Source organism: Grammomys surdaster, unplaced genomic scaffold (assembly GCF_004785775.1).
Source record: "Grammomys surdaster isolate TR1022 unplaced genomic scaffold, NIH_TR_1.0 198, whole genome shotgun sequence".
NCBI classification, from domain to species: Eukaryota; Metazoa; Chordata; class Mammalia; order Rodentia; family Muridae; genus Grammomys; species Grammomys surdaster.
In genome coordinates, this window is record NW_021604643.1 from 3,782,654 (window position 1) to 3,803,027 (window position 20,374).

Consider the following 20,374-nt stretch of genomic DNA (forward strand, 5'->3'; position numbering starts at 1 on the left):
CCACTCACTGCCCCCTTCTTGGTCACCCCTCCCACAATCCTTCCCCTATTCCCCATCCCCTTCTCTGAGCGGGTGGGAGAACCCCTGGGTTTCCTCCAAACCCTGGCACTTCAAGCCTCTGAGAGGTTAGGCACTTCCTCTCCCACTGAGGCTAGACAAGCCAGCCCAGCTAGTAGAACATATCGTAAGTATAGACAACAGCTTTTGGGATAGCTCCTATCCAGTTGTTCAGGATCCACATAAAGGTCTAGCTGCACATCTGCTACATATGAATGGGGAGGCCTGGGTCTAGCCGTGTATGTGTATGTTCTTTGGTTGGTAGTTAACTCTCTAAGAGCCCCATGGGTCCAGGTTAGTTGATTCTATTGGTTTTCCTGTAGAGTTCCTGTCCCCTTCTGGCCCGCAATTCTTCCTCCTATTCTTCCATAACAGTCTCCAAGCTCCATCCACTGTTTGTCTGTTGGTGTCTGTGTCTGTATCTGAGTCAGCTGCTGGGTGGAGTCTCTCAGAGGGCAACATGTTCTTATCTGGAAGCATAACAGAGTATCATTGATAGTGTCAGGGATTACTCATGGGATGAGTCTCAGGTTGGGCCAGTTATTGGCTGGCCATTCCCTCAGTTTCGGCTCCATCCCCTGTGTCTACATTACTTGTAGACAGGATAAATTTTGGGTAGAAAATTTTGTGGGTGGGTTGGTGTCTCTATCGCTCCACTGGGGTTTCTGTCTGGCTACAGGAGGTGTCCTCTTCAGGTTCCATATCCTGAATTTAGTGAGCCACAGCTAAGGTCACTCCCATTGATTCTTGGGCACTTCCTTTATCTCAGGTCTCTGTCTAGTCTGGTCTCTTTTATTTCTTTCTTTTAAACACACTCTTCTGACCACCTTGCTTCTCTTTGTCCTCCTTCCCTCTTCCTTCCCTCTTTTGTTTTTGTTTTGTTTTTTATTATTACTTTTTATTTTTTTACAGTCCAGTCTTTATTCTCCTCCCACAGTTCCTCATCCCATTCCTCTTCCACCCTGTTTCCAAGAGGATGTTCCCCATCATATCCCCCTACCCTCCCAGCCCCCACCAGGCCTCTGCCCTCCATGGGACCTCATGTCTCTAGAGTTCTCTCACTGACTCCATACAAGGCAGTCCTCTGCTGTATATGTGTTGGGGGTTAGGGGTCGGGGGTCGGGGGTCAGGCGGTGTTCATACTAGCTGGTTTATGCTGCCTGGTTGGCTCAGTGTCTGAGAGATCTCAAGGGTTCAGGTTAGTTGAGACTGCTGGTCTTCCTAAGGAATCAGCCTCCTCTTCAACTTCTTCCAACCTTTTCCTAATTCAACTACAGCAGTCCCTCACTTCAGTCCATTGGTTGAATGTTAGTATCTGCATCTGTCTTAACTGTTTGTTGGGCCTCTCTGCAGGCAGCCATGTTAGACTCCTGTCTGTTAGCACACCCTAGCATCAGTAATAGTGTCAGGCCTTGAAGCCTCCCCTTGAGAGAGATCCTAAGTTGGGCCAGTCACTGGACCTCCTTTCCCTCAGTCTCTTCTGCATTTTTGTCCCTGCAGTTACTTTAGACAGCAACACTTCTGGGTCAGAATTTTGATGGTGGGATGACAACCCCATCCCTCTCTTGATGCTGGAGGTGGACTCTACCAGTTCCTTCTCCCCACGTTTAGACATTTTATCTAAGGTCCCCCCTTTGATTCCTGAGTGTATCTCACCTCCCAGGTCTTTGGTACGTTCTAGAAGGTCCCCCATTCTCCAACCTCCTGAGGTTGTTTCCATTCTTTCTGCTAACCCTGAGGACTTCAGTCCTGTTTCCTCTATTGTTTCCCCTACTCAATACCTGATCATGTTCCCCTCTTCCCCTCTCTGTCCCCTTTCAGACACAGGTCTCCTCCCCCTTCTGCCTCCCATGATTATGTTCTTCTCTCTCTCAAGTGGGATTAAAACATCCTCACTTGGGCTCTTTGCCTTGTTAACCTTCTTGAGTTCTGTGGATTGTATCCTGGGTATTCTGTACTTTTTGGCTAGTATCCACTTATTAGTGAGTACATACCATGCATGTCCTTTTGGGTCTGAGTTACCTCACTCAGGATGATACTTTCTAGTTCCATCAATTTGCCTGCCAAACTCAGGATGTCCTTGTTCTTATTAGCTGAATAGTATTGTATAAGTGAATCACATTTTCTGTATCTATTCTTCGTGGGACATCTGGGTTGTTTCCAGCTTTTGGCTATTACAAATAAGGCCCCTATGAACTTAGTAGAGCATGTGCTCTTGTTACATGGTGGGGCATCTTTTGGTGGTGTAGCTGGGTCTTCAGGTAGATCTAATTCCAATTCTCTGAGGAGCCTCCAGATTGATTTCCAGAGTGGTTGTACCAGTTTGCAATCCCACCAGCAATGGAGGAGTGTTCCTCTTTCTCCACATCCTCACCAACATGTGCTATGGCATCAGATTCACTATTAACCCCTAGCTGCCTTTAAATTCAGTATCCTCTTGCCTCAAACCTCTTAGTTTCTAGATTATAGGTGTGTAGCAACATGCTTGGTGTAGTTTAACTTTTGTTTTAAGAAATAGTTTTATTGAGAATCAGTTCACATACCTGCATTTTATCTATTTATTATATAATTCATTGGGTTTTTGCAGCAATATTAATGTGCAAGGTTGTATAGCCAGCATCCCTATATAATCTCAGACATCATAAGATACCATGAAGAAACTGTTTTACTTACTGTTTTACAGTCCGCTCTCAGTGCTCTCTTCCCCTGCCTCTGACAGCTAACTTAGTTCCTTTTTTTTTTTTTCCTGGGGAGATAACTCAGTGGATAAGAGACAGACAGACAGACAGACAGACACACACACAGAAAGAGAGAGAAAGAGAGAGAGAGAGGGAGAGGGGGAGGGAGAAGAGGAGGGGGAGAGATGGAGAGACGGAGAGAGAGACAGAGAGACGGAGAGACGGAGACGGACAAGACAGAATTTATATTGTTTTGGACATTTTATATGAAATCATCTAGTATGTTACCTTTAGTATTCTTTTTTCACTTAGTGTGATGTCTTTAAGGTTCATTCATGTTGAATGAATTTGTAATAATTTTTATTGCCTATATTCTATTATATAGCTGTACCATATTTTGTGTTGTGTCTGTTCTTTAACTGACAGATAAATTGCTTCAATCATTTGACTAAGATGAATACAGATAATGAACATGGACAAAGTTTTTTCTGTATATAGGCTTTAAATTTGGGTGGTATATCTAGGAATAGACTTACTGCCTTATATTGTAACTGTTAATGTTTAACTCAGGAGGAAGTACCAGATAATCTCCCAAAGCAGTCACATTTTATATTCCTACTGTCAGTGAAAGGTATTCCTCCATACCCACACTGGTATTATCTGTTCTTCTGATTATGTTAGCTTAGTAAAAGTGATACCTCAGTGTGGGTTTCATTTCTATTTTGTTCATGGTTAATGGTTTTAAACATTTTTTCTTTATTTATTCACCATTTTATGTTTATGTCCATATCTTGTTTAGAGAAATGACTTATAAGCTTCCTCTTCCTTTTAATTGATATGCCTTATTTTGAGTTAACAAGTTTGTATGGATTCTTGATATATATCTTTTTTGTATCCTCTCTGGTGGGTATTAAATTCAGGGCTATGTTTATGCTAGGCAAGTATTTTAAAACTATACTATAGTTCACCCCCTCCAAGATTTTTGTGGGGTTTGGGTTGTAAGTTTTGAACCCAAGACACTTCGCATTCTAGGCAGGTGCTGTGACCACCCAGCTATACCCTTAGCCTCACAGGGAAAATAGTCTCACTTTTTTCTATTCAGTATATATTTTTCTTTTTATCATGTCCCTAGTAGCAAAAATATTTTAAATTTTGACCTACTTTGATGTATTTAGACCTAGTTTATTGTATTTGAGTTTTGATACATCCATGAAATTTTCCTTAAACAAAGGTACAATGTATATCTTAAATATTTCTATAAGCATTTTATAATGTTACCCCTTTAGATTTAGCTTATGTGCCCCTTCAAGTAAAGATATCAAATACCAGCTATCATAACTCTTTAATATAAATCTTAAGATGAATATGACTCTTATCTACTAAAAGTCACAGGAATTATATATTTTCTTTTATATGAACTGAGTTACAGAAATACAAAGAAAAATGTCTTTACTGTTTTTATAGTTTTATAAGTTGATAAACTTTAAAATTTTATTGACTCCTAATTTTTATTCTTTTATACAGATTTGAAACCAAAATCGATTCATTTCATATTACTGGCTTACCAGATGATTTCAAAAAACCCCACCTACTGTCTTCATTGGATGATACGTCACTCTTCCAGATTACGTTTGAGATAAATCCTTTAGATGAAACTGTTGCTCAGAGGTGCACCGTAGAGGCTGAGCCTCTAGAGATAATATATGATGCGGTAAGCATCTTCTGTATTCCTAAGTTTCAGTGTTGTATTCGTTCGTTTTGAGCTGTGCTTCATGTTAGCGGTGCTTATTTTAACAGAGGACAGTCAATAGTATAGTGGAGTTCTTCAGACCTCCTAAAGATGTCCATCTAGCACAGCTCACTTCAGCAACTTTGACAAAGCTTGAAGAATTTCGAGAGAAAACAGCAACAGGTAATTTGTGAATTAAATAAAATATTAAAATTTTACTTTAAATGCATTTCTAGACTGGATATAGTCGAGTCGAAAGTAATCCACTGCATTTGCCAGGTAGATATAAGGAAAATTACTTTTTATACTTAGAGCTTAATTTAATAATCACATTTAAGTTATTTGAAAATTTTCACTTAGGTATTTAGACCTCTGTGGTAGTAGGAGGTGTCCAGGTTTCATTTTTTGGTAATGAACTCCAGAGTTTGGTGGATTAGGCTGAGGAATCAAAGTTCCATCTTCTTGAGTTCTCAAGGAGGATAAAAGGTATTGGTATATGGTACCAATCATTTTGAATTTAATATATTTTCATCTTTGTTTATTATTCATTTGTGATTATTATTCTGCTGTTTGCTACAGATTCCATTTATATTTCAAATTTCTAAATTTTGTTCCAGCTCATGTACTGTGGAGTATGCAGTAGAAGCCAAAGTAGAATTAATTAGTAAAGCTGCTTTTCAGTCATTTCCTCTTACTGTGTAGAGACAGATACTCACAAATAAATGTGAATTCATTGTATTTAAATTCAGTAGCCAGTCAGATTTAGATCATTGTTTTTCTCCAAGACTATTCTATAAAAGTACTAAAACAGTAGATGTCCATTGTATAAAATTATAAAAATATCTTAGTATAAAGCTATATTTTACTATATTTTTAATCTTAGAAAAACTAAAATTAATTTATTTTGGAATGGACTGTCAACTCTTATCTGTTTAGTTTATTTTCTTTTTCCCTTTCATTTTCTTCTTTCTTAGTGTTTGTTGCATTACCTGTATTAATTATCTCCTTTTTTTTCTTTCTTCTGTCATTGACTTCGTTCTTTGTAAATATTTCAGGTAAATCGGAGCATACCCATATTTATCCTTTGTCTCTGATAAAAAAATGGAAAATCTCCCATTTTGAAGTGGGAGATTCTCTGGAAGCTTGATACTTATTCTTGGTTGTCATTTTGCTGGGATAGAAGACACCTAGACACATAACCTTTGAGTGTGCATGTAAGGGTATTTCCAGAGAGGATTGACTGAAGGCTGGAGACCTTCCTTGAATGTGTAGCACCATCCCATTGTCCTGGAGAGCCACATGAAAGGACAGCTGAAAACCAGAATGGAATAAAGGGGGGAAGGGGAGAAAGCCACAGGTTACCCCTGTTTCCTGTCTGCCATGATGTGGACTTCTCTGAGCCACAGCTCTCTGAAACCATGATCCTAAACAGATCCTTTCTTTCAGTTGTTAATGTGTTTTTCTCACTGTGACCTGATGTCTAACACCTTAGGATGTCAGTGATAGAGATTTCTTTAAGTGTTTATCAAGAGTTCATTGATGTAGATGCTGATACTGTGCTCAATTTTGGGACACACAGTAGAAATCTAAGTGGATGTAGTTCATTTTTTTTTTACTTTTTGAAATTGAAAATAGAGTTATTTTCATGTGATATATTCTGATGATGGTTCCCTTCTTTCATATTCTCCCAGATCCTTTCCACCCTTCCAATCTGCACCTTTCTTTTGGTGCACCTTTTAGAGCTTAGTTGGAATACAGGTGTTGCTTTTTTTTTTTAATCATGGAATATTTTTCCTTCTGCATGTGTTGTGATTGAATTTTTGAATTTTTGCTGGATAGATATAGTGGTCTAGGTACTTTATGTAGCTTTACATTGTGTTATTCTAATGGGTCTTCCTTTATTTGTTACTTGGACTTTTTCCCTTGAAATTTTAATATTTTACCTTTCTTCTTTATGTTAAATGTTTTGATTATTATGTGTTCTGGGGAATTTCTTTTGGTCCTGTCTGTTTGGTGTTCTATATGCCTCTTGTATTTTGATTAGTACTTCCTTTTTTAGATTAGGAAAATTTTCTGTTTTGTTTAAAAGCTAGATTTCTTTTCTTTTATCCTATTATTTGTAGATATGATCTTTCATGTGGTCTGGATTTTTGTTCCTAGAGGTTTTTAGATTTAAAAATTTGACTGAGGTGTTTTTTTTTGTTGTTGTTGTTTTGTTTTTTGTTTGTTGTTGTTGTTTTTTCCCCTTGTCTTCTACCTGAGATTCTGGCTTCCATGTCTTGTCCTCTGTTGGTGAGGCTTGCCTCTGAGGTGTTTTTGTTTGGCCTCCTAAATGTTTCATCTCAGTCCGGGTTTTTGTCAGTGATTCTATTTATACTACCATGTCTTGAATTTGTTTTTGCTATTTCATTCCACTGTTTGTGCTTGCATAGACTTTGTTAAGGGATTTATTCATATCCTCTTGAACATCCTTGGACATATTCATGGTTGTTATTTTCAGTTCCGTGTCTTATTCTCAGTTATACTATATTTCTCAGGGTCTGCTGCAGTAGGGTTACTAGATTCTGGTGGAGACATGTCTTGGCCGTTGTGATTTGTACTACTATCTAGGAATCTGGGGTTAATGACAGAGGTGATTATAAAGTGTTGATATCTGACTTTGTCTTTATTGGGTATATGTTCCATTCCTTGCTCTCTGCTGCCCTCTGTGGAGCCTAGGAATGTATGGTGGTTGTGTGTTGCCTGGTAGAGGAGAGAGGGTATACTTCCTCAAGTTGGTGGGTGGCAAACAGGAATAGACATCAGCTAGTAGAAAAGCCTGAGGGAGCATCAGGACAGAGATAAGGGGAAGTTGTTAACACCTTGAAGTATGGTTTCCAGGGAACTGGAGGCATGGTTAGAAGAGGGGATTCTGTAAGTAGTGGCATTAAGGCACAGATTATCTGGAGAGACAGGGATGAAGGAGCTAGGTAGATTCTGGATCTGAACCAAGAATTGGAGTCTCTAGTGAATGGGGCAGGGAAACCTGTAAGAAGGTTGTCATTCTGCTAAGGGTGAGAGTAATGTGACAGGAAGGATAATGTCATTCACTTATGTGAGTCCCTGCCGGATGTGGCCACTGTGGATGTCTGGCAGAGAGTATTTCTGAGTATGGGTAGCTGACACAAAGCAGGGAAGGAGAGAGGGAGGGAGGGAGGGAGGGAGGGAGGGAGGGAGGGAGGGAGGGAAGGAGGGAAGGAGGGGAGGGAGGAAGGAGGGAGGAGGGAGGAAAGCTGGATCCACAGCAAGACTTGGAAGAGTCCTCTATATTAAGCAGTCTTACATCACTCACCTAGAAAAAATCTTTTAGAATTTTTTTAAAATGATAGTTTTTGTATTTCTTTATATTTTCAGGAAAAGCCATCCCCAATATAGACTACTTATTCTATACATATACAAGTATATATTTTATAGACAAGAATTTATTTTAAAGTGTTTATCATCATCATTGTCATCATCATCATTTTGAGACGAAGTCTCACTATGTAGCACAGGCTTACTTAAAAGTATCCTTCATTCTTAATCTCTCAAGTGCTGGGGTTATAGGGTGAACATCACATCTAGAAGATTATCAACTTAATTCTCTCTTTTTCTTTCACATATATATTAAATTATATTTGATACTGGATATTTGTTTTTAAAGCTTTAATTTTCTCTGTTATTGTATATATAACATATATATTTATTAAAGGTTCTGACTATATTCAAACATATGTTCTTAATTCCTTAGTCTTAAAAATTAAATATTCTGATGTTCCTACATTTATGCATTTTCTACTTTAAACTTTCCTAGTGATAAATTAACGTGGTGTTACAAAACATTAAATTATTTCTTTGGAAGATTTGCTTTTGTAGGATGGAAGTAGATCACAATAATGAGAGATATGTGAGGTGCTCACATATTGAACTTTCTAAATCAGTTACTTTATAAAAATCATTAGACATCTCTGAAAAATGCTCTGTGATTCAGTGACTCTTCTTACACACTGGTGATACTTCTTAACCTAGGCATACTCTGCAAAAGAAATCACATATACCCTCGATCTGAATAGCAGGGCTTACACACCAGATAAACATTTTCCTTTTCAGTATATTGCTTTTCATTACAGTTGAGGTTGTAATGAAAATCTGCTTGTGCTGGCTAGTTTTATGTTAACTTGACACATGCTAGAGACTTATCTAGAAAAAGGAAATCTTGATTGGGTAAAATGCCTCTATAAGATTGACCTAGAGGCAAGTCTGTCAGGTATTTTCTTGATTGATGATTTGTGTGGGAGGTTCCAGCTCATTGTGGATTTTGCCACCTGGGCAGGTGGTCCTGAGTGTTATAAGAAAGAAAACTGAGCTAGCCATGAGGAGCAAGACAGTAATCAGCTATCCTCTATGACCTTTGCTTTGGTTCCTACCATGACTTTTTTCATGATATACTTTGATATGAAATAATTCTTTCCTCATTAAATTGCCTTTGATCATGGTGTTTTATTATAGCAACTTAGAAAAATAAATTAGATTAATTTAGCCTGCTAATTCCATGTATAGGAATAAATTAAATTTGTTAGAAAATGATGGCCTAAGTGAATGAAATGTCTAAGTAATAAGAGAATTGGGTTTGTTGTTTTTTCTGGTTTCCATGTGATTTTGTTGAAGATGAATTAATGACTAAAGGCTTTTCATCACTGTCATAAAATCATTAAGCTATGTATCATTGTTCAGTATGGCAGTTGGTGATGGATTAGATTCATGAATTGGGAGAAATCTGTCTGTACATAGATACAAATAAATGCTTTCTATCATTTATTTATTTATTTAAAGAGTTTGTATTTTTTCTCTATTTCACCTAAATTAACTCTCTGATTTTAAAACCATTTTTTGGTGGCTGTAGATGTGGATCAGTTGATAAAACACTTGCTTCACAAGCATGTGGACTTGTGTTTGGATCTCCAGATCCCAAGGTAGAAAAGTATCTGGCTCACAAAAACAAAAACCCATATCAAAAGCCAGGTGTGATCATGCTCCCCTGTAATCACGGCAATAGTGAGATGGAGTGAAGAAACAGATGTTCCCCTGGAAATTAGAATAGCCTACTGGATCTTGTTGCAGGCTAGTTAGAGACCCTGTCTCAAAAGTGGAAGTTATCTGAAGACCAGCAGCAGAAATTGTCCTCTAATCTCTTACATATGCTATGCATGTCCCCCGTCCTTGCTGCTCAGAGGTTCAGAGCACTGGATAACCTTCTAGAGGACTTGAATTCAGTTTCCAGAACTACTTGTAACTCTAGTTATAGGATATCCAACGCTCTCTTTTTTGCCTCCATGGGGATCTGGAAGCATACAGTCACACAGACTTACAAACCTAAGTAAAAATAAAATATTCTTTACAACTGTCACTAAGGCCCCCGTTTATTATTGGGGGAGGGTGCTTTATCTCTTTTTTTTAAAATTAGTTGTGCATGTATTGATCAGCAAAAGATGTTCTTTACTATAGGGTATTTTTGTTCATTTGTCTTTTTTATTTTTGATAAGTAAAACAGTTAAGTATGACTTTGAAATCTATAAATACAATTCTCACTATATAGTCTTGGATAGTTGAGAATTTAACTTGTAGATTAGGCTGAACATGAACTCACAGAGATCAGCTTTCCTCAGTCTCCCCCAACCTAACTGTGTGTATCGCCACACCTGGCTTTTCTAGGGCACTTTAAGATCAGTACTGACTTTGTGTATTCTTAAATTGCATTATCAATTCATGTTTGTTGAATTTTTATAAAGGAGGTTGTGAAAAATACTAATTGCCAAGATTTAATCCTTTTACAGGTTTGCTGTATATTATTGAAACACAGAAAGTTCTTGATCTCAGAATTAATGTAAAGGCTTCATATGTTATTGTCCCACAATATGGAAATTTTAGTCCTACATCAAATCTACTTCTCTTGGATCTTGGTCATTTAAAGGTATACACTAATAAACGTTTTGTTGATGACATGCCATGTATGATATTCTTTTGTTTAAAATGTACTTTGATGTTATTTATTAAGGTTAACTTATTTTTGTGTGTTAGTGTTTTTCTGCATGTATGTAGGTATAGCTCATGCGTGCACTGCCCAATGAGGTCAGGAGAGGGTCCCAGAGCTCCTGGAGCTGGAGCTGCAGGCTTTTGGGAGCCACCATGTGTGTGTTGGGAACTGAACCCAGGTTCTCTGCAAGAACCGCAAGTGCTTTAGAACCATCCCTCCAGCCCCAGAATGTACATGTCTTAGATAGTTTGATTAGGCTTATTGATATTTAAATGAATAGTAGAGACAAAATCCTTGTGGTTGGTGAATAAATGTCACTTCATCAGGTAGTTTTGTTCATCCCTGTATTTTTAAAATCAAAAATTCTTGAGACCTGCAAGTCAGTGATAAATGTAAGAATTGTGTTTATAGATTTGAAAGTCATTCCTAAGTATTTTTACTCTTTAATTTAAATCTTACTTGATTAAGAATAGAGACAGTTCTGGAAGTAATTATTTTTCTGAAATTTTTACATATATACATACTACATTTTAATTGCATATGTAAAGTATTAACATTTTAATAACTTAAATAATTATAAGTTGAAAAAATTTTAATTTATGTAATTTTCTTTTTGTCTATAAGAACATTTTCTTCCCCCAAATTAAGTAGAAACATGTTTTTATATTTTTGCATTGGAAGTGTTCAGTTATAGTACTCATTAGGATCATATAATTATTAAAGTTAAAGAAAATGTAATTAATTAAAATTTAAAAATTCAACTTCTGTTGAGTGCTTCCTAGTCAGAGCTGGTTAGTGGCTGCTGTGATGAGCAGTCCAGATGCAGAGTATTTATATGATTCCCATTCTGCTGCTCACAGCTGTCACATGGGAGAATACCTACAGAATTCTGCAGACAGCTGAGGCTGACTTCAGGCTGCCTAAAAAATTTATTCTTTCCCTGTTACTTTGTACTTGGTAGTTAAGTAGACCCAGGGGATATATATTTATACTATAAATAAAATATGCATAGCTAGTTATTCATATTTGATTTGGATTTATTTTTAAGTTTATGGGTATTTTGCCTGCATTGTATATCTATGCACTATTTAAGTGCCTGATGCATGCACAGGCCAGAAAAGGACTTTGGGAGTTGTTGTGAGCTGCCACATGGGTACTAGGAATCAAACCCATGTCCTCTAGAAGAGCAGCTAGTGCTGTTAACCACTTAGTCACCTGTCCAGCCCCAATCCTTTTAGTTTTATGTTTGTTAGTTTTTGAGACAGTTGTCCTGGTGTCTGGGAACTCACAATGTAGACCAGGATTGCCTTGAATTCACTGCCTGCATCTGCTCTCCTTAGTGCTGGTTTAAAGACATATACCACTATGCCTGGTGAGATAATCATCTTTGACAGTCTACTTCCCATGAGCTGTATGTAACAGAGTAAAAATGTTAATATATATATATATTAGGGATATATATATATATACACACACACACACACACATACATATAGATATAAATACATATACAGTGTGAATGTGTGTTAATACCTGTTTGTATTGCATGTCTCATGGATAATGATTTTTCAATAGCTGTGTATACCGGTCTGTGAATTTATCCTGTTCTTTTAACTTTTTGTTATACATCAAAACAGTAATTTAATTTCAAAGTACTTTACATAGTCTAAACTATGAAAATTAACTTTAAGGTGACAAGTAAACGTCGATCAGGATTACCAGATGTGAAACCCAGTGAGGCCAGCCTTGAAGATATAATGCATAGAGCGTATGACTCTTTTGATATTCAGCTTACAAGCATACAGTTGCTCTACAGTAGAGTGGGTAAGTACAAGAGGTACTAATGGTTGATTTTTACCAGTGATTAATTAGGTTTTGAGACATTCTGAAGATGTATCTGAAGACTTTCTCTGTAAGTCATTGGAACTTCCTGTATTGGAGTTAAAATTGCCAGTTAATATTGCCTAGTGAATGAACATAAAATTGATAGTGAAAGTGTAAAACGCTAAACACAGATCCAGTATTTCAGAATGGTCATTTGCTAAGATGTATATAATGTGTGTTTGGTTGGCTGTGTTAATCTACCTGAGTGATGTTTTTATTTGTAAGCCCATTACAATGATTTTATTTAAATAAGAAAATAAACTTTGACTACTAAATAAATAAAAAAATGATATTACTAACATTTTCCTGGTTTGAAACCAGGAAATTTTTGTCCCCTAGTCTATTTAGGTAAAATTTTTTCTCTTACTGGGAACTGAGTCTTGTTCATTTTAGCCTAGACTACTAGTTAGTAAGCTCCAAAAATCTGTCCATTTCTACCTTCTTCGTGCTGGGATTTCAAGAGTGCACTGCCATCCTATCTTTTTTTAAGTGGGTACAGGGGACTGAACTCAGGTGCTCATCCCCGATGGGCAAGTCCTTTACAAAATGAGTTATCTCTGTAGCCCGGCACTCCCATGTGACTGTTAACACTACTATTTCAGGTCATATGTTTTGTAGGGCTGAGTATGAATTTCAGTTTTAGTCTTAGCATTTTGACTATAGGAAAGTTTTGAGTCTGTTTTCTAAAATGTAGTGGTTATAAATCCCTGTGAGAAAGTATAAACATTGCCCAGAGAAGTACTAATTAATAATCTTAAGTCAATGGTAGCATTTATTAGTATTTATCAAACCAATTTTTCTGGCGTTTTCATTGCCTTATAGTGGCATTATTTTGGTGATAAAATATCTGGGTTGGCATAGTGATTGTTAATGGATATACAGTAGGTTTAACTAAAACTATGCTGCCTTTTACAATGTGAAGAGTAGAGGAAAACCAAATAGAAACGTAAAGACTTACTGATTGTCATTTAGATAGTTTTAGGTTTGTATGTTATAAAGATATGCTAATAATAAACATGAACTGTTTCTATTAGGTGATAATTGGAAAGAAGCACGAAAGCTCAATGTATCTACACAGCATATTTTGATACCTATGCATGTCAATGTAGAACTCTCTAAAGCCATAGTTTTCATGGATATCAAGATGCCCAAGTATGTATAATATATTATCGGTTTTATATACTTGTAGATTTTCTAAATTAAATCTATAGAGAAAGAAATGCTATATTTCATTGACTTTACTACATTGTATGCATATTATACCATCTGTCACTGACACTATTTTCAATTTATAGTTCAGTGACATCTTACTAAATTCACATTATTATGTAGCCATCGCCATCATCCATCTCAAGAATTTTATTAATGATTTTCCAAGGTGAATGTCCATACTCATTAAGTAGTAACATTCCACTCTCCTCTGCCTTTTGCCCCTGGCTTCCAAACTCTTTTTACATTTTATCTTTATGAATTTTATGGTTTTAGGTACTGGATAGAAGTGAAATCATATAATGTTTATCCTTTCTTTTTATTCCTGTATCACTTTACAGTGTATTCAGAGTTCATCTGTGAAATGTATGATGATTAATGCTTTCCAGTCCTCTTTTGAAAACAGAATTTTTATTGATCCATGCCTGGTTCTATCAATTCTTAAAAGTAGGATGTTGAAGTTTACTACAATTGCTAAGTGTCTCTTTCTTCCCCTTAGTTCTTTCAATATTTAATTCATTGATGTGAATTGTGTAATCAATTTTAAACCATAGTGTATAGGATTAATTACAAATATTTAGGTTATTAGAAATAAAGCTATGGTTTTCTGAATGAACTCAGGTACATTTTTAGAGACCAATGTTTGACAACCAAATGTATAATTAAAAAAAAATCAATTCTAGGGAAAAATTGGGAATAAAAACAATGAGTTAAAACAGTCTTCATGAAGGCCATACTTTAAAAAAAATTTTGTGTGTGTGTGCACATGCCTATTTGTACAATCTAAGTTGTCTTATTTTTAACTCTCTTACCAGTCATGCACATATGTGTGGAAGCAGAGGTTGACATCTGTCTCCTGTCACTCTTTACCTTGTTTTTTGACACTGAACCTAAAGCACATTGATTGTCTAGACTGTCTGGGAGCACCAGAGGTGCACCTGTCTCCCTCTTCTCCCATTCATGTGTCAGGATTGCAGATGGTGCCAACTGTGTCCTTTCTTTAGTTGGTGCTGGGTATATCACATCATGAACATGCGTTTGCTGGCAGGCACTTTTCCAGTGGAACCATTTTCCCAGCCTCTCTTCATTTTTAAGAATGTTAATTTATTTCTTATATCTCAAGAATGGTGGGAGTGCTTGCTTGTGCAGGTACCACAGGGACATGTGAAAGTCACAGAACAACCTGATGGAGTTGTTTCTCACCTTCCACATGTGGGTTCTGGGGAATCAAACTCAGGTCACTGGACAAGTGCCCCTTAAGGGTAAGTCCCTTTACACCGTCTGAGACCTCTCTGGGGCCCCAGCCCTTCTTTAGTTGAGTATTTTATCTGTAAGCAAAGGAGACTGGTAAGAGAGTTAAAAATAAGACAACTTAGATTTAGTTTTGAATTATGTCTCAGATGTAAAGTTTGTTGCTGTTTGAACCTGCTTAAGGGTTCTTGAAGGAACCATGTACATATGGGCACTTAAACGTAGAGTGAGAAATGGGTTATGATCCTCACAGGTATAATAAGTACACATTGATAGCATACATAAGCTGTAAGGACAGTCACATAAATAACTGGTAATTAATGTTGTCTGTACTTAGAAAATACTAGAAAGACAATAAATGAAATAATATTAGAAAATAACCCTCTGAAGACTATTAAAGCTGGTCTATCTAGGGTTTATAAGGTAAGTTGTAAATTGTAGTGATTTGTAGTTTCGAAATTGTGTTTTTAAATATTTGCTAAATTTAAGTGTTTCACTCTACTCTTTTTTTTTTTTTCTGCCTTCTTTAAGGAATGGAATAGGTGCTAAGCATTGAACTCAAGACCTCCTGCTTGCCCAGCAAGCTTTTTGGCACTGACTCAGCTCCTCAGTTCCATTCTTTATTAGTGTACTTAAACCAGAATGAGAATTACTCTGTAATGATTCCTGTCTCTAAACAATAGATTCAAGATTTCTGGAAAGTTGCCTCTTGTTTCATTACGAATCTCGGATAAAAAACTTCAAGGCATTATGGAATTGTTGGAAAGCATTCCAAAACCTGAACCTGTAGCTGATGTATCTGCCCCTGCCAGAACCTTCCAGGTATTGTCTCTTTCAGAATTAATGAAAGATTACATTGAAAAATTGATTTTAAAGTAGTAGTTGAAATAACCACAGATGAAATTATTTATAGTTATTTTAATTTTCAGCAGAATTGTACCTTTTACCTAAAATCTTCATGATGGCCATTTATGAGTATTTAAAATTATGAAAAAAAACCCCACTATGTTGAATTTACTTGTACATGTACAGATTATACTTCTGTCTATTATATAAATTCCTAACAGTAAAGTGGAAGAAAAATATGTAAATTTTAAATTTTGGTGAACTTTTCAACCTTTCCCTGTTGATTACTAATTTATTAACAGTGAAGGACTGTCTTCTACTCTAATTAGTCTTAATTGTTAGCCATTCTTCGTATTTTACACTAGAAACATGTTGCCTTCTGCAGTCAATTTGTATGTCTTTTAAAGAACATGTTTGCCTAAAGCTAGTGACTGCTTTAATTTTACTTTTTAAAAACTGTTATTATTGTGAAATATATGTGTACATTATGGTTTTTTAATTATGGAAATTTATTGGGCATTTGTAATTACTTTTTCACAGTTGATTTTTAGTGCATATTTTCATTTAGTTTTACTATGCATGAAGGTTTAATTTGTACATAGTCACAGTTGTTTTCTTACACCTTTAATTTCATGACTATATTTTATGTATTTTTCTCTTTCCAAAATGCTTTAAGAAAGAAAATATCTAAACTTATTTCTCTTTAATTTCCATCCCCTTGGATTTTTCAAAGATCATTAAATTTTCTTCTTTTCAAATAATTTACAATTTGAAAAAAATAGTAACACTAGTCTGAAAAACCCTGTTTTCCACTCGATTGACAGTGAACTGCTGCCACTCTGTCCTATTACCCCTGATCACATCCGTGTTTTACAGTATTGTCTCTACTGTGCTGTTGAGCTTCCTGTTTTATTAACTCTGTTGAAGAGCATATGTTTTGAGTTTTGATCAAATAAGTTTTATTATTTTCTTTTCGGATAAAGCTTTTTAATGTGATATCTCTGAAATCTTCATTTAATAACAAAGTTGAGAGTATTTTTTCTGTGTTTTCTAAAAATTTAGTCTCTTTTTAGAGTTGCTTATAAAGTGTATCTGAATTTTACGCTAATATTCTTAATGTAATCTTTCATATTCAGTCTATTTTTATGTCTAATTATCTCTTTCTTTTTTTCTTTTTTTAAAACACTTTTGTATTTATTTTATGTATATGAGTACACTGTAGCTGTGTTCAAACACACCAGAAAAGGGTATTGGATCCCATTACAGATGGTTGTGAGCTACCATGTGGTGGTTACTGGGAATTGAACTCATAACCTCTGGAAGAGCAGTCTGTGCTCTTAACAGCTGAGCTATCTATGTAGCCCCCAGTTTCATTTTTGAAAACTATATGTTTTTCCTTACGTTAAATATATACATATGTGTCTGTTTCTGTTTTTTTTTCAGTGATTACTATGTCTGCCTTTTCCATTTATATCTTTGTTTTATCCAGTAGCATTCAGTCATAATTACATAATAGCTTCATAGTAAGTACTTCCAATAGGTTGAGTACAATTTTGAGGTTTTTTTGTTTTGTTTTCAAATAGCTTTTATGATTTTATTTTCGTAACAGGTGGTCATTTTCCATCTAAATCCTTGGGTTTAGTAAGTATAGTACTAAATTATCTACTCAATAATATTTAGTTGTAATTAAATATACATTTACTACATATATTTTGTTAGGTTTGTACATACTGTTTATTGTGTCCCCTCTAAATTTATATATGGATCCTTAACCCCTATGTCTATACCTTAGATTATGACTATTTTGGACATAGGGTCTGTAAAACAGTGGTTAAGTTCTAAGACTATTAGGATAGACTCTAATTTGGGACTGATTGGTAACTTAATAGAAGGGAATCTGAAAATTAAGAGAGACATTAGAGATTCATGTGCACATAGCAATGCCCAAGTGACAATGCAGCAAGAAGTGTCTCTGCAAGCTGAAGGTAAATGCTTAAAAAACTCATTTTAGAATACCTTAATCTTGACCTTCCGGCTTCCAGAATAGTGAGAAAATATGTTCTTTGGCTTAAATCAGAGACCTCTTCAATGTCATATCCCTGCTCAAAACGTTCATGGTTTCAAGAAGGTGACTAGAAGGAGGGTGAGGTGTATAGGAAAGGATAAGTAGGGACCGAAAAACATGTATATGATACATGTCTATGAGAATATAATGATATTTTCCATGAATATACCCCATAAAACATAAAAATCTTTGCCGGCTTATGCATTCTCAGTTACTAAGAAAAATACTCAAAATTTTAAATTTAGACCATTTCAGATACTATATTTTTAGATCAGTTTGAGTGTATCTTATCTAAAGTACTTGTAACTAGAAGTGCTTTGAACTTCAGTTTTTTATATTTTTCATTTTGGAACATTACATAATCTAATGAGATATTTTAGATTTAGGCCCAGGGTCAAAACACAGAATTCAAATATGCTTCATATCCATAGTTTGCATGCCTGAATGTAATTTTATGCAGTGTCTTAGTGTGGCTGAATTTTGACTGATATATTACATGCAACAGATGCAGAATGTTCCACAAAGTGGGGCTGGTTCTGTCTTCAGAAACATGTGGATTTTGAAGCATTTTACATTGCAGATTAGAATTGCTCAGCATATATATTGTAGGCATTTAGGCTTTGTATTTGTTGATGACAGATATTGGATCCTACTTTCTATATGTGCTTAAAGAATAATGTTAGTCTCATAAGGTTACTTGGGAAAGGTTTTTTAATCCCTGAAATTCAGTAGTATTGAAACTAGACCAATCAGTAACCATATCATGGCCTCAAAGTATTCAAATAAATGATACTCATGCTCCTCACTTTAAGTAAAATCCTGGAATTATTAAGCTTTATGAAGAAGACATGTCCAAAGCTGATAAGCTGAAAGCTAGCCCTCTCATACCAGTCAGCTACAATGTCAACTTAAAAGACTCTCCTGAGGGACACGCAGATGATAGGAAAGCAAAAAAATCTTCTCTTAGGGTTAAATCACTGTGATGAAACACCATTACCAAAAGCAACTTGAGGAGTAAAGGGGCCATTTAGCTTACATTTTCATACCTTAGTCCATCAATGAAGGAAGTCAGGGCAGGTACCTAGAGGGCAAGAGCTAATGTAGAGTCCATGGAGGAGTGTTGCTTTCTGACTTGCTTCTCATGGCTGGCTGAGCCAGCTTTCCTATAGAACTTAGGACCCCAACCCTGGGGTGGCTCTGCCCACAGAGAGATGACTCACATCAGTCACTAATTAAGAAAATATGCTCTAAGATCAAGAATTGACAAATAGGACTTCATAAAATTGCAAAGTTTCTCTAAGGCAAAGGACACTGTCAGTAGGACAAAATGACAACCAACAAATTGGGAAAAGATCTTTACCAATCCTACATCTGATAGAGGGCTAATATCCAATATATACAAAGAACTCAAGAAATTAGACTCCAGACAACCAAATAACCCTATTAAAAAATGGGGTATAGAGCTTAACAAAGAATTTTCAAATGGGGAAACTCAAATGGCCGAGAAGCACCTAAAGAAATGTTCAGTATCCTTAGTCGTCAGGGAAATACAAATCAAAACAACCCTGAGATTCCATCTCACACCAGTCAGAATGGCTAAGATTAAAAACTCAGGTGATAGTAGATGCTGGCGAGGGTGTGGAGAAAGAGAAACACTCCTCCATTGTTGGTGAGACTGCAAGATAGTGCAACCATTTTGGAAATCAGTCTGGCGGTTCCTCAGAAAATTGGACATAGCAATACCTGAGGATCCAGCTATACCACTCCTGGGCAAATACCCAGAAGATGCTCTAACATACAACAAGGACATATGCTCAACTATGTTCATAGCAGCCTTATTTATAATAGCCAGGAGCTGGAAAGAACCCAGATGTCCTTCAACTGAGGAATGAATTCAAAAAATGTGATATATTTACACAATGTAGTATTACTCAGCTATTAAAAAGAATGAATTCGAGAGTTTCCTAGGTAAATGGATGGAACTAGAAATTATCATCCTGAGTGAGGTAAGCCAATCACAAAAGAACACACATGGTATTCACTCACTGATTATTGGATATTAGCCCAGAGGCTTGAAATGCCCAAGATGCAACTCACAGGCCACATAAAGCTCATAAAGAAGGAAGACCAAGTGGGGGTGATTCTGTCCTTCTTAGAAGGAGCAACAAAATACTCAAGGGAGCAAATATGGAGACAAAGTGAGGGACAGAAACTGAAGGAGGGGCTGTCTGAAGACCATTCCACCTGAGTATCCATCCCATGTGCAGTCACCAAAGGTAGATGCTGATGTGGAAGTCAGGAAGTGCATGCTGATAAGAGCCTGATATAGATGTCTCCTCAGAGGTCTGCAAGAGTCTAGCATATTCAGAGGCAGATGCGCACAGCTAGCCATTGAACTGATCATGGGGTTCCCAATGGAGGAGTTAGAGTGAAGACCATTGGAGCTGAAAGGGTTTGTGGTCTCATGAAGAGAGCAACAATATCAACCAACCAGAGCTCCCAGAGTCTAAACCACCAGCCTGGGAGCACTTAGGGAGGAATCCATGGCTTCAGCTGTATACGTAAGAGTGGAGGGCCCTGCTGGGCATAGGTGGGAGAAGAGA

At 36.3% G+C, this 20,374-nt stretch overlaps 1 protein-coding gene across 1 annotated transcript in view; it reads left to right on the forward strand.

Annotated features, from left to right (window-relative positions):
• The window catches only part of Vps13a (vacuolar protein sorting 13 homolog A), a 195,495-nt gene that overhangs the window by 47,758 nt on the left and 127,363 nt on the right, over positions 1-20,374 (forward strand). The window contains exons 18-23 of the mRNA XM_028770191.1: positions 4,260-4,446; positions 4,533-4,647; positions 10,317-10,453; positions 12,208-12,340; positions 13,435-13,552; positions 15,544-15,682. Coding sequence (XP_028626024.1) covers positions 4,260-4,446; positions 4,533-4,647; positions 10,317-10,453; positions 12,208-12,340; positions 13,435-13,552; positions 15,544-15,682 — 829 coding nt within the window. The remainder of the gene's footprint in view (positions 1-4,259; positions 4,447-4,532; positions 4,648-10,316; positions 10,454-12,207; positions 12,341-13,434; positions 13,553-15,543; positions 15,683-20,374) is intronic.